The sequence below is a fragment of the Bos mutus genome, chromosome 1 (genome assembly GCF_027580195.1).
Source record: "Bos mutus isolate GX-2022 chromosome 1, NWIPB_WYAK_1.1, whole genome shotgun sequence".
NCBI lineage: Eukaryota > Metazoa > Chordata > Mammalia > Artiodactyla > Bovidae > Bos > Bos mutus.
Genome location: NC_091617.1, coordinates 117,789,154 through 117,812,208, shown reverse-complemented (window position 1 = coordinate 117,812,208; position 23,055 = coordinate 117,789,154). Strand labels below are relative to the sequence as shown.

Genomic DNA, 23,055 nt, shown 5'->3' with positions numbered 1-23,055 from the left:
ATCAACTTTAACTCTGCTCCCGGACTTATCAACATTCATAGCAGGCAGATATTTGTGCTATAGAAAAGAAAGTTTCACACAGTTTCAGGGTGGAATGTTAAACTAAAATGGTTACATAAATTTAAGGAAAAAATATTAAGTTTGAATAAGTCTTAAGAACATCCTTAAAATGACTACCAGTGCTTTTGCAAGAAAAGTTTACTCACCAAATCAATAGCAACATCACTGTCACTCTGCCATGTGGACAGAAAGACCTGAAGACCCAACCAAGTTTTGCTTTAGAGTATTTGTAACACAAAAACCTAGTTTCCCAGAGAAACCACGTTAAAAGTGGGGAGTTTGTTTCTTGGACAGCACACCAAAATATCGTTTATTAAGGATGAATATGTTGGGAGTTTGGAATTAACATATATACACTACTATACATAAAATACATTACTGGGACTTCCCTGGTGGTCCAGTGTTTAAGACTCAGCACTTCCACTGCAGGGGACATGAGTTCGATGCCTAGTCAGGGAACTAAGATCCCATAAGCCATGCAATATAGCCAAAATAAAAATAAAATAAAATAGGTAACCAACAAGGACCTACTGTATAACAGAGAACTATATTCAATATTTTGTAATAACCTATAAGGGAAAAGAATCTGAAAAAGAATATATGTATATTATATATATATAATATATATGTATTAAATATATGTATATCTGAATCACTTTGCTATATACCTGAAACTACCACAACATTGTAAATCAATAATACTTCAATTAAAAAAGAATGAATATGAATGATTACAGGAATAAGAGTAATAATTACTATTACTGTGTTAATAATATTATTCTTGATGTTAATATTTTATTGTAGGTAAAAATTATATTTGGAGCTAATACATCTTTGGTTTTGTAAGAAATGTGGTCCTTAAATTCAAAGAGGATCCCAAAGAACTCAAGAGTGGCACAGCATATTTTAAATAGTGTATGACATATATGTTCAATAGTGTTCCTGATTTTAAAAGTAATCTGCTTTTAAAAGTAAAAGCAGAAGTAGAAGCATACAAGAAGAAAATAAACCTCACTCAGAATTTCACCACCTAGAGAAAGTGACATTTAATTTTTTAATGTACATATATCTATTATATATATATATGTATATATATATATAAAATTTGGATTATATTTCAAATACTATTTTGTAGACTGGTTTTAACCACTTAGTATTGTATTATAAGTATTTTCCCATTAAAATTTTAAGGCATGATTTTTAAAATGGGATAATACTTCAGATAATAAATGTAGCAAAACTTATAATAGATCATTTCCTAATTTTCAGTTTTCCACCAGCATAAAATTACATAGTGACAAATATTTTTCAGTATTGCTGATAATTTTCTGAGATCAACTGTCATGTAAAATTACTGAGTCAAAATGTTAGAATCATTCTGTCAAAAGACCAAAGGATAATGATTTCATGAATAGTCTAAGTAACCAAGGAACTGATAAAAATCTCAGTAACAAAGACACTATTTTCATAAAAAGTTGCTAATAAAATGTATCAGAGAAGGGGGAGATGGAAATGAGAGAAAATAAAATGTCACTTGAATGTGAAAATGAAATTATTAGAATTGTTACTTATCAATAGTTTCTTACCAGAACTGTGAAAACAGTATACACTTCCACCAAAGTATGTGCAATTACCCTCTCACCACACTGTTATTGATACTATCAGTGAAAAAAAACCTTGCCAAATAGATTGCTTTCTTATTCAAAAGTATCTTATTGTTGTCTAAATACAATTTTAAGTGATTTGATTATAAGCAAGTTTATATATCTTTATAGGTTCAGTAGTCACTTGTATTTCATCTTCATGAACTATCTGTTCAAATCTGGACGCAGATATTATAGGAATCTAGAAATTACATTTAACTCTAAAATATCTTTTATCAGATTAGACACAATTTACCTAAATTTATAAAGAAAATAAGCTAGATTATCTTGGTCACATCAAAACAGTAATCTTTGATTACTGTAAATGTAAATATTCAGTAGATCAGATATACTTATATAAACACTTTAATATGAATTTATTTAAATATCAGCACTTCTAATGAATTTCACATACCTTTTCACTCGATTACAGTGTAAACGCTTTCCATTCCTGCCCCGATGTGAACGTTGACATGGCAATGAAATAACCATATTCCAACATCTTTTGGATACATTTTTACAGTTTGATAGCTCCCAGGAGGAAGGTCATACACATCAGAGCGAAACGCTCCCATGTCCTCAACAAAAAAGGCAAAACACAATTAAATAGCTTTTAAGAGATATCTGTCATTTACACCTTTTGTTGTCGTTCAGCCTCTAAAGCATGTCCGACTCTGCAGCCCCAAGGACTGCAGCCCCAAGGACACCAGGTTTCCCTGCCCTTCACTTGTTCCTGGTTTACCCAACTTACCGTTTGCTATAACTCCTCTCTTGTATGTACTTTATCAGATGATGATTAGAAAGCATTAGGTGCCACTGAACCTCTCCTCTGAATACAATTGAGAGTTTGGCGAAGGAAGTCCCAGGGCTTTTTAGCGAAACGCCACAGGAGAAACATCTCGCTCTAAAAGGGTGCTTGTGTGAGTATAGGTTTTAGATACCTTGTCAGAGTCTCATACAGAGTGCTACAGGTTTCAGAGAACATCAGTTTCACAAATCCCAAATGTTCTAACTGTAACTAGGGATGTTGGTGACATGAATATGACCATTTCTCAAGATGTGACTGATCAGGAAAACTCACAGTTTCAGGAAAGAGAGGAGCCACATCTCTGCTCTCTGGGGTTGAGCCTGAAGGCTGAGGGCTTAATGGCTAATTTCTCCCCTAAACAGAAAACCTGAGGTTTAGCAGACTATCTCGTCTGTAGGCTACTTTGATTTTGATAAATGAAGTGCAAGGCCTGGCTTGGATGGATTAGAAAAAGAGTAAGAGGGATTGAATTTCTCTGCATCATATTGATAGATGGGAGGTGTTTGGAGGGTGGGGGATGTGTTGGAGAGTGCAGCTCATGATGGGGTCCAGAATAATTTGAGGAGAAGAGAGAAGAGAGTCAAGAGAGGAAGAATGCAGAGAAAGAAGTGTTGAGAGTGACAGTAAAAAGCAAGAGAGCCAAAGGTTCATGGTGGAAGGAAAATTAAAAACAGCGACATTTAATGTCAACTGATAACAACAATAACACTTTCACTGTGTAATAATAATAAAACCCCTCTAACTTACCCCCAAATTTCACTTGAACTCTATGACCCACAATGTCCTTGATTTTATACTTGCACAGGTAAATCTTAAGTAATGGGGGTGTATTCCAATTTGGAGCTGCTCAGAGAGATGAGAAAATACCAGCCACCGGAGTTAGGGGAGAAGGCAGGAAGCTGAGCAGATGCAGGAAGTGAGAGTTGTAAATGACTAGAAGAAATTTAGGCTGTTAAGACTCTCTGGAGAAACTGGAAGGTAGAGAGGAGGAAGGCTGAACTATTTCCCACTAGAGGCAGAGTGGGGCCTTAAGTCATTGCTATTTAGGGAAATTAATTTTGCATCAAAGGTGACAATAATAAGGATGACATTAGACACATTTCTAAGATGTCAGAAAATTTAAGAAACAATTTAAATGAATTGACAATGTCAGGCGGTAAAGCATCTGTCTACAATGCGGGAGACCTGGGTTCAATCCCTGGGTCAGAAAGATCCCCTGGAGAAGGAAATGGCAATCCACTCTAGTACTGTTGCCTGGAAAATCCCATGGACAGGAGCCTGGTAGGCTACAATCCATGGGGTCGCAAAGAGTCAGACACAACTGAGCACATTTTCACTTCAAGGCGTGCACAAGGTACTGGGAAATGTACCATATATACCTGGAAATGTATACGAAGGAAATTATAGCCTTAGGGAATAGGAGGTGACTGGCTGGTTTGTCCCAAGACCCAGTTAGTAACCCCAGAGGGCTGCTCTGCTGTCCCTAGATGTCCCAGAGAGTAGATTCCAGCAGCTGGATCATTGCTGGAGTAATTAAATTCAGCCTCAGTACCATTTTTCTAGATTCCATATATACGTGTGTTAATATATATTTGTTTTTTTCTTTCTGACTTATCTCACTCTGTATATAATTATGACTGATTCCTGTTGTTGTATGGGAGAAGCCAACACATTATAAAGCAATTATCCTCCAATAAAAAAAATTTTTTTAAATAAAGATAAATTCAGCCTCAAGAGAAGGGAAAGACTTCTTGTATCCATCTGCGATGAATTTAGAATGGGCGGCTAGAGTTGATAACTGGTGGTACTAGTCTGCATGGTACAAACTGGATCATTCTAAAGGAAGGCAGTTTTGTGAAGAGGTTGAGTGAGGGGCTCTGGAGTGAGAGCCAGGGGTTCAAATCCTAAGTTTAACACTTCTTGCTTGTAGGAAAGTTCTTTATCTTGTCCATCCTTCACTTCCCTGTAAAATGGTGATAAAATAGTACGTCTTTCACGGGAAAGTTGTGTGGGTTCAATGAAAAATCCATGCAAAACACTAAGCATATCATCTAGCACATAAAAACTCAAAGGTTAGCTATAATCACCACTATAGAAGTGTTGCCATAAATTCCACTTAATTTGACACCTTATACTGTGATCATTTATGTAAATGTAGCTCCTGAAAGATAACTCTGATTTCATCTCCACATAGCACTTGGCATGGTTATAGGAATATCACAGGCATTGCTGAACTGAACAATAAGTACACTGTAAAAAACTATATCTGGGTTTTAATCTCTTTTATTCTAATTTTTTGGAGAAGGCAGTGGTGACCCACTCTAGTACTCTTGCCTGGAAAATCCCGTGGACGGTGGAGCCTGGTAGGCTGCAGTCCATGGGGTCGCTAAGAGTTAAACACGACTGAGCAACTTCACTTTCACGTTTCACTTTCATGCATTGGAGAAGGCAATGGCAACCCACTCCAGTGTTCTTGCCTGGAGAATCCCAGGGATGGGGAAGCCTGGTGGGCTGCCGTCTATGGGGTCGCACAGAGTTGGACACGACTGAGGTGGCTTAGCAGCAGCAGCAGCATTCTAATTTTTAAAGTATAATATAAACATCTAAGAACTTAACAACAACCCTAGGTTTTTCCTTAACAAATATGAGGAGTGTAGATGGAAGCATGGAAATGTCAAGACTGCTGGACCTGGGCAATGGATAAAGAGATTCATTATATTATTCTGTGTACTTTATTATATAAAATTCCCTATAATAAAATTAGTTTTTTAAGCAAAAAAAATTTACAGGGAATAATTTTTTTATTAAAGGAAAGAAAGCAACACACAAATAAAACTTTGTCTAAATTAAGTTGTACATAATAATTTATTTCTATGATAGACCCAAAGCATTAAAGAAACTATGAACGGAATGCATCTAGAATTCAGGAAAGCTTTATGTGAAACTTCTATAAATGTGTAAAAGATAGACTGTATCATGCCAAGCGGTTAGATTGGAAGTTTGAGGTGTCGAATGCAAAAAATATAATTGATCCTGCATTGCACATTAACATTTATATAAGGGATTAGGATGAGGAAATAAAGAGAAAGCTCTCTACGTAAATAAATGATACTAACTTGGAGACAGAGGAAGGATAAAATTGAAAATACTTATAATAAACTAGAGAAATAGCCAGCAAGAATGGTCAGGAAAAACAACTGTAAAGAAGTATGACAGGTGGAGGGATGGGAAGCAAACCAGACAGAAGCTATAAGGAAACTAAGAAATCATAAAGTAGAAAAAGATGGCAATATAATAATACTAAAATAAAGGAACTGTAAAGCCACTTCACACCTAGTTCCATATTTTAATTTTATAGCAAATGTTAAAAGAATGGTAGAATTGGAAAGTCACCATTTGGAATCCCCATTAGAAAAACTGAGTCAGGCAAGGATCATCAATGGATACTTTTTAAACTGTAAGATGAAAAACTGTTGTAATAAACCACATAAAAATCACCTCACAGATTACTTATTAGTTACAATAGGAAAATGATACTTTCAAAATGGGGAGAATGGTACCCATCACCTTCAGAAACTTATCAAACTTTAACCTTCACAGTATTAGGACCTGTTGACACTGTGTACCTCTTGATGTTATATACGAGAAATACACAGCATCCCCTAGGTAGTGTTCTTGCCAAGGGGTTTGACATGGATCCAATCACAAGGAAATGATCAGAACAATACAGAATATGGCACATTCTACAAAACTGGCCTGGACTCTTCAAAAATGAAAGATCAGGGAAATAAATGTCATATGGTATCCTGATTTTAGGAAAGATATTCAGTTGGTAAAGAATTTGCCTGCAATGCAGGAAACCTGGGTTTGATTCCTGCATTGTGAAGATCCCCTGGAAAAGAAAATGGCACCCCACTCCAGTATTCTTGCCTGGGAAATCCCATGGACAGAGGAACCTGGTGGGCTATAGTCCATGGGGTCGCAAGACTCAGACACGACTTAGTGACTAAAACCACCATGACAATGACAACCAAATGCTAAGTATAAATGGTTAGATCTGGGATTAAAAGAAAAACCATTACAACTAGCATTTTGGGGCCAACTAGTGATATTTGAATGGACTGTACGTTAGATTATATTATCAATGAATGTTAATTTAAAGGGTATGATAATATTATTGTGGGTGAGGCAGGATTGTCTTCATTCTTAGGATACACCTGCTTTAGTATTTAGGAGTGAATAGTCATGATGTTTGCAATTTACTTTCAGTTGGATTCAGAAAAAAAAAAAAACAGAGAGAAAGCAAATGCAGCAAAAATATATAGGCATGTTCAAGGTATTTTTATTTTATGTGACTGAGAGTTTGAAAATTAAAAAGATAAGTTGGGAAAGAGGGGTAAAATTAAGATGATTATAGATGTTTTATTTACTTATTGAGAAACATCAGAATAGAGGAAGAAGTGCAATTCATGTATTCAGAAGCATTCATCAAATGTCTGTAGGACACAAAGAGCTAAATGTATAACTATTGCATCAGACATACTGCAGATTGTATGTAAGGAACTTGCGTTCTGGTGTGGTCATTTCCTTTCTTATCCTGTTATCTTTCTATGCTACCCCGATAACAAGGTACTTTAGTAATTAAGAGGAGCTGCCCAGGCCTCTTACCGTGAAGACAAAGCTGTGGCCGTGAAAGTGAACTGTGTGCAGGCCAGACTCATCCCCTATGCCAATCAGATACCAATTCACTTCACTCCCCACGTGAAATACCAGGCCTTGGTTATTTGCAAACATTCTTCCGTTAATTGCTGTGGGTGGAGAGGGGGACACAGTTTGTTATATTCGACCAGGATTTGAAATAATGTTTTTTAAAAAACACCTTATAGAAAGCACCATCATGTGTTCAGAGGCCATGAGGGTTTTCAAGCTAGCCTAAGGACGCTGTTAAACATGACCAAGCCACCCTTTCATGGGTGTGTCTGATGCTGGAGAGTTTTTCCTTACCCGAGGAAATGAGGCACTGACTTTAACATAAGTGGGTTGTTCTAGAATAATTCACAACTAAGGATACTTAAGTTGGTGGATACTTGAATAGGTCTATAAATTTAAAGCATACTTGAAATTATCTCAATAGGCTCAGAACATTAGCAGTGTGATCCCATTTCCTTCATGACCTGTCATGAGTATGACTGGAATGGCCATTTGTTGTTCAGTCACTAAGTTGTCTTGTCTGACTCTTTGCGACCCCATGGACTGTAGCCCGCCAGGCTCCTCTGTCCATGGGATTCTCCCTGCAAGAATACTGGAGTGGGTTGCCATTTCCTTCTCCAGGAATGGCCATTTGCCTGAGGTCTTGTCTTGCCCCCGCTTTAATCCTCACCAGATATGGCTTCCAATGGGTAATAGGAAGAAAATATTAAGATAAAAAACTATATATCCTTCTTTTTCCTTTTCTATTTTGTGTCTGTCTTTGGAAATACATGGAATATATTATCACAGTGACACAAATATATAATTAATTCAGGAAGCCCTTTCTTTGGGCTTCCCAGGTGGCTCAGTGGTAAAAGAATCCTCCTGCCAGTGCAGAAAACACAAGAGACATGGGTTCCATCTCTGGGTCAAGAAGAGCCCCTGAAAGAGGAAATGGCAACCCACTTAAGTATTCTTGCCTGGGAAATCCCATGGAGAGAAGAGCCTGGTGGGCTACAGTCCATGGGGTCGCAAAGAGTCAGACACGACTGAGCACACGGGCACACACATATCGTATGTAATTAATAACCATTTATCTGTGGAGGTTGAGCTCTAATGCTTTTAGCTGATGGAGGGAAGTAACAGGAAAAAACTAGGAGACACTGACACGCTGCTTTAGATCAGTGCTTCTCAAACTTTAGTGTGTGCATGGCTGGGAATCTTGTTAAAATGCAGATTGTGATCCACTGGGTGTGTGAAGGCTGAAATACTGCATCTCTAACAAACTCTGAAGGGCTGCCACTACTACTGGTTCATGGGCCACGCTTGGAGCACAAATGCCGGAAGTGTTCGGAACACGTACATCTATTTCTATTCTCCAGCTCACTGCTCTTGAAACCTTTAGCATCGTGGTTCTCAACAGGATCTTCTCCTCTAAGGGAGGCAGTGTCTGGAGACATTTTTTTAGTTCTCACAACCTGAGCAGAAGGGCTGCTGGCATCTAGGGGGTTGGGAGTATGGCTCTGCTAAACATCCTACAATGCATAGGACAGCTCCCCCACAAGGAGTTATCCAACCAAAAATGTCAATAGTGTCAACTTTGAGAAACCCTGGTTTAGATCAAGTTTAAATTCTTAACAGGGTATTCATTCCCCACACTGATGGCTTTTTCTTTCCAGGTGCTCTGTGGCCTAGCTTACCTTCTTCCATCCACCTGGAAGGCCATTCCCTTCGTTTTCCACTAGAGAGTCTCCTAGGCATCTTTAAATACTCAAAGTTCTCCTCACCTTCATGAAACCTTTCTTGACCTCCCAAATAAGAATTTAAAACACAGTGCTATTTATAATCCTGTCACAGCATCCCTTTGAGTCAGCCTTTTACTGTGGAAACACGCTGAACAACTTGAGAGATGATCCACCTTATGGCTTTTGTATCTCCTCAAGGCCTCAGACAGTGCTTTAGAGCATGTAGTTAGACCTTCAAGGAATGTTAGCTGATATCCTCAGTTTTACATTGTCCTCAGGGCTCCAGGGACATTAGAATTCACCACGCTGCTAGGACAGTGGTCTACAGCCTGAGTGCCAGCTCCAGCTCACTCACTGTCCTTTTCTCTACTGCTCATGAGCAAAGACTGGTTTTTAAACTTCTAAACGGTTGAACAAAATTAAAAAAAATATTTCCTTATGTGAAAATTGTGTGAAATACTATTTCCAGTGCAGTTTTACTGACTTGAAGCCACTTAAATTTGCGTGTAAATACTCACTTACATGTGAGTGTTTTGGTGTCACAAGGGTTGAGTAGAAGAGTTCAAGGCAGAAACGCTATGGTCTACAAGTCTAAAGTCTTTACTATCCAGCTCCTGATGGAAAAAGTTTGCTGGCCCCTAGTCTATGTGATCTGCACCCCAGCTCTATGGATTGTGTTCTTTAAACTGTGCTGAGAGTGACGGATGCAAACCTTTATCTGTTCCCTTTGGGCAGAACCACCTGTAGGCGCCAGTCAGTGAGTTAGTGAGTGGACATTACCATGCATTCTGTTGCTTCGTTTAAAAGTAATATCATTCCTGTCTACTTGGTTTGGTTCTTGAGCATAGGTATTGATGTTTTCTTCAGTGTACCAGGATTCATTCTCATCAAAAATCAGGAAGAGGAGAACACGGTGAACTATGTTTTCTTTGGTGTCTTTTCGACATACAATCAAAGGACCTACCAGTCCACTATTAAGATCCTGGAGAGACAAAGCAAGATGATGAACTGTGTCCACAGCTAAAAAACTCCCCCAGACAAGGAAAAGAGCGGGAACAAGTTTTTGTTTGAGTGAGGTTAGATCCTGAGTTTTGAATGATTAGGGTTCTAACTCTGAGCATAAGGAACAATATTTGACTTGCTAAATTCTCTTCCTTTTTTCTTTTTTTTCAAATCAGAATTTCCACAAATAACTTGCTAAATTCTTGATTGGAAAAAAAAATCATCATCTCACTCATTAGAGTTGAGGTCCAAAGTGAACAACAAACTCTTGAAAGGGATTTTAGATACATTCCTGAGTAGATTTAGCTTTATCTTTGAAATTTTAATTAAAAAACAGAACTTCGGTTTTAATTAGAATTCCCTTGCATTGGAGTTGGTTGACAGACTTGTCTAAAGGTCATGGATCCTCCCCCACCAATGATACATTTGTTCTTGCAGCCACTTTCAGTTGGGATTCCTGGTTCGTTTGTATTTATTTTCTTTTGGGGTTGAATGTCTGTGTCTGCTCTTGGTTTTGGTGGAAAGCAGGCCAAAAATAACTAAAAGGCCAGAAAATGAGCTCTTTTTTTTTTAATACAAATGAACTGGACCTCAAGTTGAGAGTTTTTAAAAGATAGATACTGTGTGTCCATTAATTTGTAACTAATTACAGAATTTTAAAACTTCATCCTTAATTTTCTGGAAACTAAATCTTATTCAATGAAACAAAGAAGAGGGTATTATCATATAATTATACATATATATGTGTTTATCCCATATATATATATATATTCCATATATATATATGTACTTCAATCCACAGTAACATGTTGGAAAATATCCTAAATCTAAGTAATCATAATGTAATAATTTTTTGCTCTTGAAAAATGCAAACTTGTATAGAATTAAAAACTAAGCAGTATTTAGAAAGTTTACATAAAACTGAGATTTTAAAGAAAAATAAAACCTTGCTTTTGTCGTAATTTCTAAGTATAAAAACTGGAATTTGAAGCTTACCTTAACCATGTCCACAGTCGAATAGTAAAACCAAGGTATGCACTCAAAGTCATTTGAGGTAGGACCAGATCTTTCAGGAACCTGCCAAACGTATGTTCGGATCTCTCCTGAAATAGGTAAATGCAATGGGTTTAAACAGAATCTTTTAAATCGCATTTCTTTATGGAAAACCAGAAAATGAACAAACCCTAAAGCTATACAGATATTAAACAGCATAGTCCTCGTTTTCACTCCTGGCTCCACAGCTTCTGGCTTTGTGATCTTAGTCAATGTGTTTACATGGTTTAGACTTCTGTTTCTTCATGCTCAGTCAGGAAGATCCCCTGGAGGAGGATGCAACCAACTCCAGTGTCCTTGCCTGGATGATCCCAGGGACAGAGAAGCTTGACAGGCTACAGTCCATATGGGGTCACAGAGAGTTGAACATGACTGAGCGCCTAACACTTTTACTTCACTTTGCTTTTCCTCATGCACATAAAATGGGAATTTAGGGATTAGACAAGATGGTGAAGGGAAGCCCTTGGTGTTACGTCTTCTGACCCACAGGGCAAGGTTGATGTCACTGTCAGGGTTGGTTGTTAGATTCTCAGCATTACAGGATCAAAACTTTATAATGGGGGCTTCTCTGATGACTCAGCAGTAAAGAATTTGCCTGCCAATGTAGGGAACATGGGTTCAGTCCCTGGTCTAGGAAGATCCCATGTGCCAAAGGACAGCAAAGTCCATGTGCCACAAATACTGAGCCAGTGCTCTAGAGCTCTAGAGCAACAAGAGAAACCATCGCAATGAGAAGCCCGCGCACCGCAACTAGAGAGTAGCCCCTGTTCACTGATACTAGAGAAAGCCCAGCACAGCCAAAAATAAATAAGTAAACTAAAAAAAAACCTTTATAGTGATTCTGCCATTGAAAAATATCAATTGTTAAATCTAATTCACTTGTTCAACAAATACTTACTGTCATGAAGATAACTCAGTCTTTGAAATGTGACAGAATTGTTTTGAATCACAGCTCCGAACCTTCCAATCTGAAGATCACATGCACCTCCTTCCCCTCCCGACCCCCAAGGCTGTTTGCATTAATTTGAATCTTCTTGACTCTTGCGGGAAAGTTCTTTTGGTCCCCACCCTCACCCCTTGCTGTATCATTCTACATCTCTCCCTTCCAGAGGTGTTGCCAAGCACCTGTGACATAGTCTTCCTTCTCTACTAACCAACCCCATCCTCAGCCTCCCCAGTTCCAAATCTTGAACAATCATCTTAGTATTAGCCCTCTCCTTCCAGCACACTGCACAGGTCCAGGGACACAGCAGGTACTCAGAAGTGTTAGTGAAATGCATGTAATGTGATCCTTTCCTGGCTAATCAGAACAAAGTGCTGACTTGCAAACTCCCTTGGCAGGAGATTCATCTTGGTCCCATGGTAGGACTGTCTACTTTTAAAATCAAAAGGGAATGTTCCACCTATCATCAAAGTCTATCTTTAGTCTTTCTGCCCCACAAATCTTTTTTTTTTCTTCTGAATTTGACTCTTTCTTTGATACCCTTAATTCCCAGAACTACTTATTGTTATGGGCACCTTTAGAGGACATTCTGCTGCTGCTGCTGCTAAGTCGCTTCAGTCGTGTCTGACTCTGTGCGACCCCATAGACGGCGGCCCACCAGGCTCCCCTCTCCCTGGGATTCTCCAGACAAGAATACTGGAGTGAGTTGCCATTTCCTTCTCCAATGCATGCATGCATGTTAAGTCACTTCAGTCGTGTCTGACCCTGTGCGACCCTATGGACAGCAGCCCACCAGGCTACTCCGCCCATAGGATTCTCTAGCCAAGAATACTAGAGTGGGTTGCCATTTCTTTCTCCAAGAGGACATTCTGGATGCCTCTTTTATATCCCCCTTGAAATATACTCCACCAGGTATCAACAGCCATGTCCCCCATGCCTGCATCCAATGACTGAGCAGGGATACAAAGGTGTCAGTTCTCTTACCCCAACTCAGGAGAGCTGCTGCTGCTGCTGCTAAGTTGCTTCAGGCTACCCAATCTGAAATTTCTCAGAGTTGTGGCTGTGACTTCTGTTGAGGTTACATCTCTGTTAAACCTTTTTTCCCTGTCCAATTTTGCTTCTTTCTTTTTTTATTCCCCCAAAGTTGTTTATCCCAAGACCACTGTCTGCACACAAATCTTCATTTTAGGGTCTCCCTCCTGGGCATTTTTATTAAAAAGCATTCATTTCCTTTGAGTTTAGAATGCTGAGTGGCATGCTGTACAGGGTGATGTCACGATGATTAGCACATGAGGTTTCTCCCTTTTTCTTAGCTGCTCAACTCTTTCCCTTGCCTCCTCCCTCACACACTGCACCTTGTACTCAACTCCTACTTTGGCACTTGAGTTGCAGACATTGAACACAGCATAAATACCTGACAACTGGACAGGTAAAGAGGTGGGAGAGCTGCACACAAATTGTATACACATCGTGCCCTATCCTGGAAGCAAACTTCATTTGCAAAAGCAACTTCTCTCTCAAACTTGTTCTTCAGGCCCTTCTTGCTGTTGTTCAATTGCTAAGTCAGGTTCAACTCTTTGGGACCCCATGGACTGCAGCACTCCAGGCTTCCCTGTGCTTCAACATCTCCCAGAATTTGCTCAAACTCATGTCCAGTGAGTCAGTGTTGTCATCCAACCATCTCATCCTCTGTCGCCCCCTCTCCTTCCTAGTCCACTAATGTCTCTCACCTGGAACTATAATCCTATTTAAGAAAGAACATTAGCCCCACAGTCTTGCATAAAAGCTTTGGGGTTTTTCTTTTCCCCAAAGCAGTTACTTGGCTGTGTTTGTTTATTTTCAGTGGGATAGTTTGTTTTCATTCCAGGAATGGAATATCTTTCCATCTGTTTGTGTTGTCTTCAAATTTTTTTCTCAGCGTACAAGAGCTTTCTGTACTTTCTGAGTACAAGTCTTTTACCTCTTTTGGTTGGTTTGTTTCTAGGTAGTTTATTCTTTTGGTGTGATTGTGAATGGGATTAATTTCTTAATTTATTCATTAATTTCTCTTTCTGATATCTTGTTGTTAGTGTATATAAATGCATAAATTTCTGTACATTAATTTTGTATCCTTCAACTTTATCAGATTCGTTGATGAGCCCAAGGAGTTTTTTGGTGGTGGCTTTAGGATTTTCAATGTACAGTATCATGTCATCTGCAAACAGTAAGAGTTTCACTTCTTCTTTTCCAGTTTTGGATTCCTTTTATTTCTTTTTCTAGTTTGATTGCTGTGACTAGGACTTTGAATACTATGTTGAATAAAACTGGTGAGAGTGGGCATCCTTGTCTTGCTTCTGATCATAGAGGAAACACTTTTAGCTTTTCACTGTTGAGTTTGATGTTAGCTGTGGTCTTGTCATATATGGCCGTTATTATGTTGAGGTATGTTCCCTCTGTACTCAATTTGTTGAGACTTTTTATCATAAATAGTTGTTTAATTTTTCAAAAGCTTTTTCTGCATCTATTGAGATGATCATATCCTTTTAATCTTCAATTTGTTGATGATTTGTTGATGTGATGTATCACATTGATTGACTTGTGGAACGAACTATCCCAGGTGACGCTAGTGGTAAAGAACACATCTGCCAATGTAGGAAACATAAGAGATGCAGGTTTGATCCCTGGGTCAGGAAGATCCTTTGGAGATGGAAATGGCAACCCATTCCAGCATTCTTGCCTGCAGAATCCCATGGATGGAAGAGGCTGGCAGTCTACGGTCCATGGGGTCCATGGGGTCGCAAAGAGTCGGACACAACTGAAGTGACTTAGCATGCATCCCTGGGATAAATCCTACTTGATCATGGTATATGACCCTTTTATTGTATCATTGGATTTAGTTTGCTAGTATTTTCTTGAGGATTTTTGTATCTATGTTTATCAGTGATATTGGCCTGTAATTTTCTTTTTTTGTGGTATCTTTGTTTGGTCTTGGTATCAGGGTAATGCTGGCCTCATAGAATAAGTTTGGAAGCATTCTTTCATCTGCAATTTTTTGAAAGAGTTTGAGAAGGATAGGTGTTAACTCTTTTCTAAAAGTTAGGTAGAATTCAGCCATGAAGCCATCTGGTGCTGGACTTTGTTGTTGTTTTTTCAACAGATTCAGTTTCATTTCATGTTTTCAATTTTTCTTCCTGATGCAATCTCAGAAGATTGCATATTTCTAGGAATTTATCTATTTATTCTAGGATGTCCATTTTATTAGCATATAATTGTTTGTAGTAATCTCTTATGATAATTTGTATTGCTGTGGTGTCAGTTGTAAGTTCTCTTTCATTTTTTATTTTATTTACTTGCACTCTCTCTCTTTTTTATTGATGAATCTGACTAAATGTTTATCAATTTTATCTTTTTGAAGAGCTAACTCTTAGTTTCATTGATCTTTTATATTACTCTTAAAATCTCTATTTCATTTATCTGTGCTCTGATCTTAATGTTTTCTTTTCTTCTGCTAACTTTGATTTTGTTTGTAAGTTGGAACAACCCATTATGGACAACAGTATGAAGGTTCCTCAAAAAACTAAAAACAGAACTACTATATGATCCAGCAATTCCACTTATGGATATACATCCAAAGAAAATGAAAACACTAATTTGAAAAGATGCATGGACCCCAATGTTCATAGCAGCATTATTTATAATAGCCAAGATATGGAAGCAACCTAAGTGTCCTTCAACAGATGAATAGATGAAGGAGATGAATATATATATATATCACTACTCAGCCATTGAGTCCCTGGTGGCTCAGAGGTTAAAGCATCTGCCTAGAATGCGGGAGACCCGGGTTCAATCCCTGGGTTGGGAAGATCCCCTGGAGAAGGAAAATGGCAACCCACTCCAGTACTCTTGCCTGGAGAATCCCATGGAGGGAGGAGCCTGGTAGGCTACAGTCCATGGGGTTGCAAAGAGTCAGACACGACTGAGCGACTTCACTTCTCTCAGCCATTACAAAGAACGAAATTTTGCCATTTGCAACTACACAGATGGACCTGGAGGGTATTATGTTTAATGGAATGTCAACTACATAAAGACAAATACTATACTATCACTTATATGTAGAATCTAAAAATAAAGCACTAGTGAATATAACAGAAAAGAAACAGTCATAGATATAGAGGACAAACTAGTGGTTACCACTGGGGACAGAAAAGTGAGGAAAGGCGAGATAGAAGCAGGGGATTAAGAGGTACAAACCACTATGTATAAAATAAATAAGCTATAAGGATATATTGTACAGCATAGGGAATAAAGCCAGTATTTTATAATAAATAGAGTATAATTTATAAAAATTTTGAATCACTATGTTGTACACCCAAAACTAGTATAATATTGTAAATCAGTTACTATACCTCAATAAAGAAATAGGCATGGAATATAGTAGGTATTTCACAAAAGAAAGAAACAAACAAAAAAAGGGGGAAAAAAGAGCAGATGTTATCCTCACAGTCCTGCATAAAAGCTTTGGGACTTTTCTTTCTCCCAAAGCAGGTACCTGGCTGTGTTGCAACAACAGTGGGGTTGTCTGTTTTCACTCCATGAGCATGAATAGAATATGGTCTTGAGGCTTTATTTTTGAAGACAACATAGATTTTCTCACCAGGGCTGAGAAATATTATAGGACCTAGGAAATACAAAAAGAAAAATGGATGGATAGTTGTTATTTATTTTAAATTATGAGTCATCTGCCCCCTTAAGATATACACAGTGACTTATTATATTCCTTAACATGCAGCCAAATGAAACACAAACACATTTAACAAATGGACCATTGCTGTTTTATGACACATGGTTTTTGCCTGGAAAATTTAAATCATCTAGAATTTTTATAAGCTCCAGTTCTAGAAAACTTACTTCGATGAGCATTAGTTAATGCCTATGAAAACACACAATTTAGAAATTGAACATTTTCTTTCTTGACCAACCTCACCATTTAAACCTTTTGTTCTGCAGCCACCCCCCTTTACCCTAGTGGAAGACTGGGAGAAACTGCAAGGTGTTTTCATTGACCCAGGGCTATTATCTCTCACAAATTGACCCTTCATTTTACTCTCTTTTTTATCTCATGCTAAGAGCTGGAGGTATATAATTTATTATAAAACTTCTATTTGAAGGCAGATAGAATTTGTGGCTCTAAAAATTCTGAAACAGAGATGGTTTTGAGATGAACTAAGGCTTCCCTGATGGCTCAGTGGTAAAGAATCCACCTGCCAATGAAGGAGATGCAGGTTTGATCCCTGGGTTGGGATGATCCCCTGGAGGGGGAAATGGAAACCCACTACAGTATTCTTGCCTGGGAAATCCCATGGACAGAGGAGCCTGGGGGGCCACAGTCCATGGGGTTGCAAAGAGTCTGACACCAGTTAGTGACTAAACAACAATAAAGCAGACAGAACTCTCCTTAAACACGTGCTATAACTATTAGTATCAGAACCCCGAAGAGACATGGAAGATACTAGATACTAATGAAGTAAAGCACCTCTTTGCCGCCCATGGCAATTCTACCATCTCAAACACTATGCTTGCTTTTCCTTTTCTAAAAAGTGGGGTTTGTGTGTGTGTGTGTGTAAATAAAGGAATCTAGAGGGTCATATTGTGTTATTTATCTTAGTGCATTTGGCTAGAATCCTAGAGAAAACAAATATAATACTGTTACTTTTTTTGAAGGGTCCATTCAAAAGCACTGGAAACTGAATACCACAGACCTCCCTCCAGGGGTTGCAAAGCCCAAGAGGCTGACGCGGAGCCAAGAAAAGTAAAAATTCCTCCTTGTCAGCATGCACATCCATCTTCTCAGGGTGCCATGCCAGAACATGGCCTCCAATAGACACACAGATATCACGACAGAAATAAGATCTGGACGTATGGATATGCCTTGTGACCTCTGGAAATACTATGCAATGTATGGACATGCCATTTGACATAACAAGTGAATACATTGTGTGACTTATGGAAATGCTGTGTGACTTATAGAAATGTTACATGTGGGTGCCTGGGAGCCACTTACTAGTTTTTTAGCTGATCTGTCAAAGGTGGAGGTATGGGCTATATTTTTCTCACTCCTAGACAGAAGAGGAAATTAAATCTTGAGCAATTAACTGTTTAAACACTTAAATTTAAACAAAGAAGGCCCCCTCCTAACTATATGACGGTTTCTGGGATTTGTTTTAACTTCAAAGAAATTATCTTTAAATGTTATTTCTAAGGTCCCTCCCAGAATCTTGGGATTCTGTGTGCAAGAAGCCAGATAATCTGAAACTAACCGTATTCATTGTCTATGATATCTTTGTTGTCCATTTAAAAATATTTGAATCACTTTTCTTTTCCCAATAAAAGTGTCTACCAGCAAACAAATTAAAGTTAGAATTATAGGCACTTTTCTCCATTGAGGTAGAAGTTGACAATATCCTTATGTAGACAACAATTTCCAGTGGTTGAGGACAAGATAACAAACCCCAAACCAATCTTCTAGTGTATCAATACCTAGTATGTCCAGATGTATTTCATCTTCATTTCGTACTGTTTGATTTGTGAATGTGATGTCATCATATTGGCGGTATACGACCTTCTTGTATTTGGACCCAAGATATGTCTCAACTCTATCCAAGTATATGTTTGTTTCGCTTTGAGAAAATAAAAACAAAAAAATACAGTTAATTAATTTAACCATTAAATTAGACAAATTCTCGTATGGAAGAACTTATTGGAATAATGAAATTTATTAATATCTAGAGTCTATTACATGAACCGTGAACTTCCAGATGTTCAAGCTGGTTTTAGAAAAGGTAGAGGAACCAGAGATCAAATTGCCAACATCCACTGGATCATCGAAAAAGCAGAGAGTTCCAGAAAAACATCTATTTCTGCTTTACTGGCTATGCCAAAGCCTTTGACTGTGTGGATCACAATAAACTGTGGAAAATTCTGAAAGAGATGGGAATACCAGACCACCTGACTTGTCTCTTGAGAAACCTATATGCAGATCAGGGAGCAACAGTTAGAACTGGACATGGAACAACAGACTGGTTCCAAATAGGAAAAGGAGCCTGTCAAGGCTGTATATTGTCACCCTGCTTATTTAATTTACATGCAGAGTACATCGTGAGAAACGCTGGGCTGGAAGAAGCACAAGCTGGAATCAAGATTGCCGGGAGAAATATCAATAACCTCAGGTATGCAGATGACAGCACTCTTATGGCAGAATGTGAAGAGGAACTAAAAAGCCTCTTGATGAGAGTGAAAGAGGAGAGTGAAAAGGTTGGCTTAAAGCTCAACATTCAGAAAGCTAAGATCATGGCATCTGGTCCCATCACTTCATGGGAAATAGATGGGGAAACAGTGGAAACAGTGTCAGACTTTATTTTTGGGGGCTCCAAAATCACTGCACATGGTGATTGCAGCCATGAAATTAAAAGACGCTTACTCCTTGGAAGGAAAGTTATGACCAACCTGCTGCTACTAAATCACTTCAGTCGTGTCCGACTCTGTGCAACCCCATGGACAAGCAGAAACATTACTTTGCCAACAAAGGTCCGTCTAGTCAAGGCTATGGTTTTTCCTGTGGTCATGTATGGATGTGAGAGTTGGACTGTGAAGAAAGCTGAGCGCTGAAGAATTGATGTTTTTGAACTGTGGTGTTGGAGAAGACTCTTTAGAGTCCCTTGGACTGCAAGGAGATCCAACCAGTCCATCCTAAAGGAGATCAGTCCTGGGTGTTCATTGGAAGGAATGATGCTAAAGCTGAAACTCCAGTACTTTGGCCACCTCATGCGAAGAGTTGACTCATTGGAAAAGACCCTGATGCTGGGAGGGAATGGGGGCAGGAGGAGAAGGGGACGACAGAGAATGAGATGGCTGGATGGCATCACTGACTCGATGGACATGAGTTTGGGTAAACTCCGGGAGTTGGTGATGGACAGGGAGGCCTGGCATGCTGCGATTCATGGGGTCGAAAAGAGTTGGACACGACTGAGCGACTGAACTGACTGACTGACTAAGAGTCTATTTTACCTTAGAAATTAATTTCATTTAAAAAAATATATTTATTTTGGTAAGATTGTTGGATATTCATCCTGTACCTTAAAACATGTTTTTAGAATGAAATTCAGTTTTGATCAAATGAATAAATAGTAAGAGAGAAAAATCAGAGACATATCAAATTTTATACAAAAAGAAAAATTAGTGTCTTCAATTTGAGGTTCAAAGAAGAATAGCAATAGCTGGAAACAAATGAAGACAAAAAAATTCTGACTGATTTCAAATGTTAAATGTAGCTGAAATTATACTTATTATACCTAAAGTGGTGAGATTGGGTAGTAAAATACATAAGGAAGAGAGAAGACAAGAAATGAAAAGAGAGACAAGAGGAAACAGCAAAGAAGAATTATGTTAATATTTGGAAAGATTAGAAGTATTTATAACTGAAGACATCACACACACATTTTGAAGTTATTTTAATTAAATGTGTCCTAAACTACACATGCCATACACATACCACACACAAAAAAAGGCACACACCACAAACACACACACACACACAAGACTGAAGGGAAAGGGTGGAGGACTACAGAATAAACCCTGCCCAATTAGAGGTGGAAGTCACTGCCATACTTATGTCCTTGGAGACGATGCAGTTCTCTCTCCCACTCCCTGCTCGGAGAATAATCCCACACAATTTCCTCAGCTGCGATATAAATAATCTTCGCCTCCTGGTACTGTGTTTGATCTGGGTTTGGCTCTGAACACTTCCTTACTTGGTATTTATGTTTCATGCCTCCAATATAGTGCTCTGAGGTCATACAAACCACATCAAAAATGCCTAGAGGGGAATAAGAAAAGAATACTTAAGGCATTGCATTCAGATTTCTTTTCTCTAAGTTATCTATAAGATATACATCCCCCAGAGAAATACTATAAGATGGTTCATTCATTCTTTCACTAATTTGACAAGTATTTATTGAGTATCTTCTTTATGCCAGGCATATTTCTGGGCACTTAGGAAACATTAATGAATAAAATAGGTAAACATTCTTGCCCTTGAGGTTTATATTGCAGGGTGTTGTAGAGACAGACAACCAACCTAGTAAGTAATGTTGATGTGGGTTGGAAGGTGATAAGTGCTATGGATTAAGGAAAATGTAGGACAGTGTAAGGAGTATTGAGAATTCTGGATGAATATGTGGAGGGAGAGGGCAATGAACAATATTTTATAGGATGATCAGGGTAAGTCTTGATGGGTGAGTGACATTTGGGCAAAGATTCACAAGAGGTAGATGGTGGATCCAGAGGAAGGGCAATCCAGCAAGAGGAAATAGAAAGCAAAATTCCCTGCCTGAGGGTCTGCTTGGTGTGTTTGAAGGCCATCTAAGAAGCCTGGGGGTCTGGAGTAGTGTGAGCAAGGCTGAGGGTACTAGGAGACAGGATTGGTAGGGAATGGAGGACAAAGTCACATAGGCCCTGTGGGCCATTGAAAAATCTGTAGCTTTAACTCTGAGTCTATGAGTGACATAGAACATTCTGGCAGTTGTGCTGAGAATAGACCAGAGTGGGCAAGGGAGGAAGGAAGGAGACTTGTTAGAAGGCTATTACAATAACCCACAAGGGATGATGATGGTTGGAGCACAGAGGTAGTGTGGAGGTAGTGAAAGGAAGTTGAAGGAAATCAGAATAATATGCAGAGTACATCATGAGAAACGCTGGACTGGAAGAAACACAAGCTGGAATCAAGATTGCCAGGAGAAATATCAATAACCTCAGATATGCAGATGACACCACCGTTATGGCACAAAGTGAAGAGGAACTAAAAAGTCTCTTGATGAAAGTAAAAGAGGAGAGTGAAAAGGTTGGCTTAAAGCTCAACATTCAGAAAACGAGGATCATGGCATCTGGTCCCGTCACTTCATGGGAAATAGATGGGGAAACAGTGGAAACAGTGTCAGACTTTATTTTTTTGGGCTCCAAAATCACTGCAGATGGTGACTGCAGCCATGAAATTAAAAGACGCTTACTCCTTGGAAGGAAAGTTATGACCAAACTAGATAACATATTCAAAGGCAGAGACATTACTTTGCAAACAAAGGTCCATCTAGTCAAGGCTATGGTTTTTCCAGTGGTCATGTATGGATGTGAGAGTTGGACTGTGAAGAAAGCTGAGCGCCAAAGAATTGATGCTTTTGAACTGTGGTGTTGGAGAAGACTCTTGAGAGTCCCTTGGACTGCAAGGAGATCCAACCAGTCCATTCTGAAGGAGATCAGCCCTCGGATTTCTTTGGAAGGAATGATGCTAAAGCTGAAACTCCAGTACTTTGGCCACCTCATGCGAAGAGTTGACTCATTGGAAAAGACTTTGATGCTGGGAGGGATTGGGGGCAGGAGGAGCAGGGGACGACGGAGGATGAGATGGCTGGATGGCATCACTGACTCGATGGATGTGAGTCTGAGTGAACTCTGGGAGTTGGTGATGGACAGGGAGGCCTGGCGTGCTGCCATTCTTGGGGTCGCAAAGAGTCGGACACGACTGAGCGACTGAACTGAACTGAACTGAACTGAATAAGAACCCAAAACAATGACCACAATGAAAACAAATCACCTCAACAACAACAAACTCCAGCATGGATCAGACCAGAAAATTCCACCTAAATTCCAGTTGCCTTTTATTTTGGTAATTGTATGCCCTTCGTGTTCTGACTTTGTTTCTATTAATATTTATATCACCTTCATCAACATCAGCATTCTCTTTCAACTCTGTACATATTTCTGTGGTTATTGTTACTTATCATTACACTGCCGTGTGTTTACTGTGGTGGATACTGTTTAGGAAAGAGGAAAAAAAGCAGACTACTCTTTTTTTTTTTTTTTAAGACCAGGGAAACATCTACAGAGGAAAGGAGAGGAAGAAGTGGGAGGGGAATGGGTGATAACTTGCTACTAGGTGAATGACTACAGCAGAGAAGAGAAAGTAGTGAAGAAAGACCTTTCTTTTCTTCTTGTGATTACTTCTTTTTGGATAATCTTTTTAAAATATTATTTTTAAAGTGTAGTTGATTTGCAATGTTTCTGCCATACAATAAAGTGATTCAG

The 23,055-nt window shown here is 38.8% G+C and overlaps 1 protein-coding gene across 1 annotated transcript in view; it reads right to left on the bottom strand.

Moving 5' to 3' along the window:
• Nucleotides 1-2,122: 2,122 nt before the first annotated feature.
• Nucleotides 2,123-23,055, bottom strand: part of LOC102267159 (ceruloplasmin) — a 39,773-nt gene continuing 18,840 nt past the window's right edge. Inside the window, exons 12-18 of the mRNA XM_005902440.2 lie at nucleotides 20,587-20,794; nucleotides 18,460-18,599; nucleotides 16,472-16,600; nucleotides 10,944-11,050; nucleotides 9,726-9,927; nucleotides 7,180-7,319; nucleotides 2,123-2,281 (exon numbers count right to left, since the gene is read on the bottom strand). Coding sequence (XP_005902502.2) covers nucleotides 2,123-2,281; nucleotides 7,180-7,319; nucleotides 9,726-9,927; nucleotides 10,944-11,050; nucleotides 16,472-16,600; nucleotides 18,460-18,599; nucleotides 20,587-20,794 — 1,085 coding nt within the window. The remainder of the gene's footprint in view (nucleotides 2,282-7,179; nucleotides 7,320-9,725; nucleotides 9,928-10,943; nucleotides 11,051-16,471; nucleotides 16,601-18,459; nucleotides 18,600-20,586; nucleotides 20,795-23,055) is intronic.